The sequence below is a fragment of the Emiliania huxleyi genome (assembly GCF_000372725.1).
Source record: "Emiliania huxleyi CCMP1516 unplaced genomic scaffold EMIHUscaffold_5941, whole genome shotgun sequence".
Lineage (NCBI taxonomy): Eukaryota > Haptophyta > Isochrysidales > Noelaerhabdaceae > Emiliania > Emiliania huxleyi.
Genome location: NW_005197542.1, coordinates 1 through 1509, shown reverse-complemented (window position 1 = coordinate 1509; position 1509 = coordinate 1). Strand labels below are relative to the sequence as shown.

General features: G+C 66.9%; 1 protein-coding gene across 1 annotated transcript; it reads left to right on the top strand.

Moving 5' to 3' along the window:
• The first annotated feature begins 597 nt into the window (after positions 1 to 597).
• Positions 598 to 1322, top strand: EMIHUDRAFT_374281 (hypothetical protein). The gene is made up of 2 exons (XM_005764368.1): positions 598 to 799; positions 867 to 1322. Exon 2 carries the CDS (start codon positions 964 to 966, stop codon positions 1183 to 1185), a length of 222 nt encoding a protein of 73 aa, XP_005764425.1. The 5' UTR covers positions 598 to 799; positions 867 to 963; the 3' UTR covers positions 1186 to 1322.
• The last annotated feature ends 187 nt before the right edge of the window (positions 1323 to 1509 follow it).

Below are 1509 nucleotides of genomic sequence, written 5' to 3'. Positions count from 1 at the left end.
GTGCCGCCGCTGGCGAACGACGACGAGCAGCGCGCGCTGTGCCGGCGCAAGATCCTCGCCGCGCACCTCCTCGACGGCGCCACCGGCTGGTACGTTGGCACCGTGCAGCACTTCGGCGTGGGCTCCTCGTGGCGTCAGCCTGACGCGACGCACATCGTCATCTACTCCCAGAAAGAGACGGGCACCAAGCACCTCGCGGGCCGTGTCGCGTGCAAGCTAGCCGCCGACAACTATGGCGCGAGCGAGTGGTGGCTCCTGCTGGAGCCGGCGCCAGAGAGCTGAGCATGAGGGACTTGACGTGTTGCGTCACTGTTCACGCAAAGACACAACCCCGGGCCCAAGACTCACACTGTTCACACTATAGAGAGGGTGTAAATTGCGTTTCACCATGACTGTAGACTGAGAAGAAAGTGAAAGAACGACCTCTCTCTAAAAAGTCGTATGATTTCTAAAAATTTCTTCGCGCCTGCGGCGCGGCAGAGTAGAGAAATCGGGCCGGCCTCGTGCCAGCAGCCGATTTCTATTTCGGCCAGGGAAATCAGCCAAATTTCCAGCAGCCAATTTCTAAACACCGATTTCTAAGGCAAGAGCACGCACTGTACGTCTCTCAGTGTTGAGAGAGTGCAAAAACCGCTCAGTCCAGCATGGACAGGAGGTCCGGCCCCGGCCTCCAGCCACGAGGAGCGGGGGCCGGGGCGGGGGCGGGGGCGGGGGCAGCTGGCGACGGCGGCGCTGGCAGCGGCGGCTCGACCTCCATGTCCTCTTCTTCGGTGTCGGAGCCCGGAGGCAAGTCAACCATCTACAGGAAACGGGAGCGGTGAAGGCGTGCCTGGGCGGCGGTGGGAGTCCCACTCGCTGGGCCGCGCCCGCGGTGCGTTCGGCGGGGCGGTCTCTCTTTGCGGCGGCGGTCTCCGCGCCAGCTGATCTGCCAGATAGCCAAACAGGTCGGCGCACGCGCCAGGCATGGTGGGGGGCCGGCGCTTCGCGTGCGGCGGCCCGAAGCTGGCGAGCAGCTTAGCGACCTGCCCGACGCGGGTGTCGGCAGGCAGCACCTACAGCCGGAGGGCGAAGGAGCTGAGCGCAGTATTCCCCGCACCCTCGTCACACTCCCCCCTCGCCCTGCTCTGCACCTCCTTCAGCGCGGTGAGGGCGCGCGCCAAGCTCGCGTCGCCGAACGTCAGGTAGCGCAGGGACGGCCGGCGAGCGCGCGACGCGGCAAGCCACTGCACGACCGCCTTGAGCTGGACGCAGCCGCCAAAGGCGCCGCACCCCCAGTTGCCCGTGCAGAGGGGGCGGAGGGGCGCGTCGGGCGTCTCGCCGTCGGGAGGCGCAAACCCGACGAACGCCTGCGCGCAACACGCACTTTGGTGAGGGAGGCCCCTCTCTCCCTCGCCGCCTGCACGGCCCGCCGGCGCCTTGTTGAGCTCCCTCTCGATCGCGCCGCGGGAATACTGCCCCAGCCGCGTCTGCGCGTCGCGCCCAAAGGCAATCGCGTCGATGGCGAGCAGC

Excerpts from the sequence above, each read along its gene's own strand:
- EMIHUDRAFT_374281 (XM_005764368.1), top strand. The coding sequence starts at position 964 with ATGGTGGGGGGCCGGCGCTTCGCGTGCGGCGGCCCGAAGCTGGCGAGC.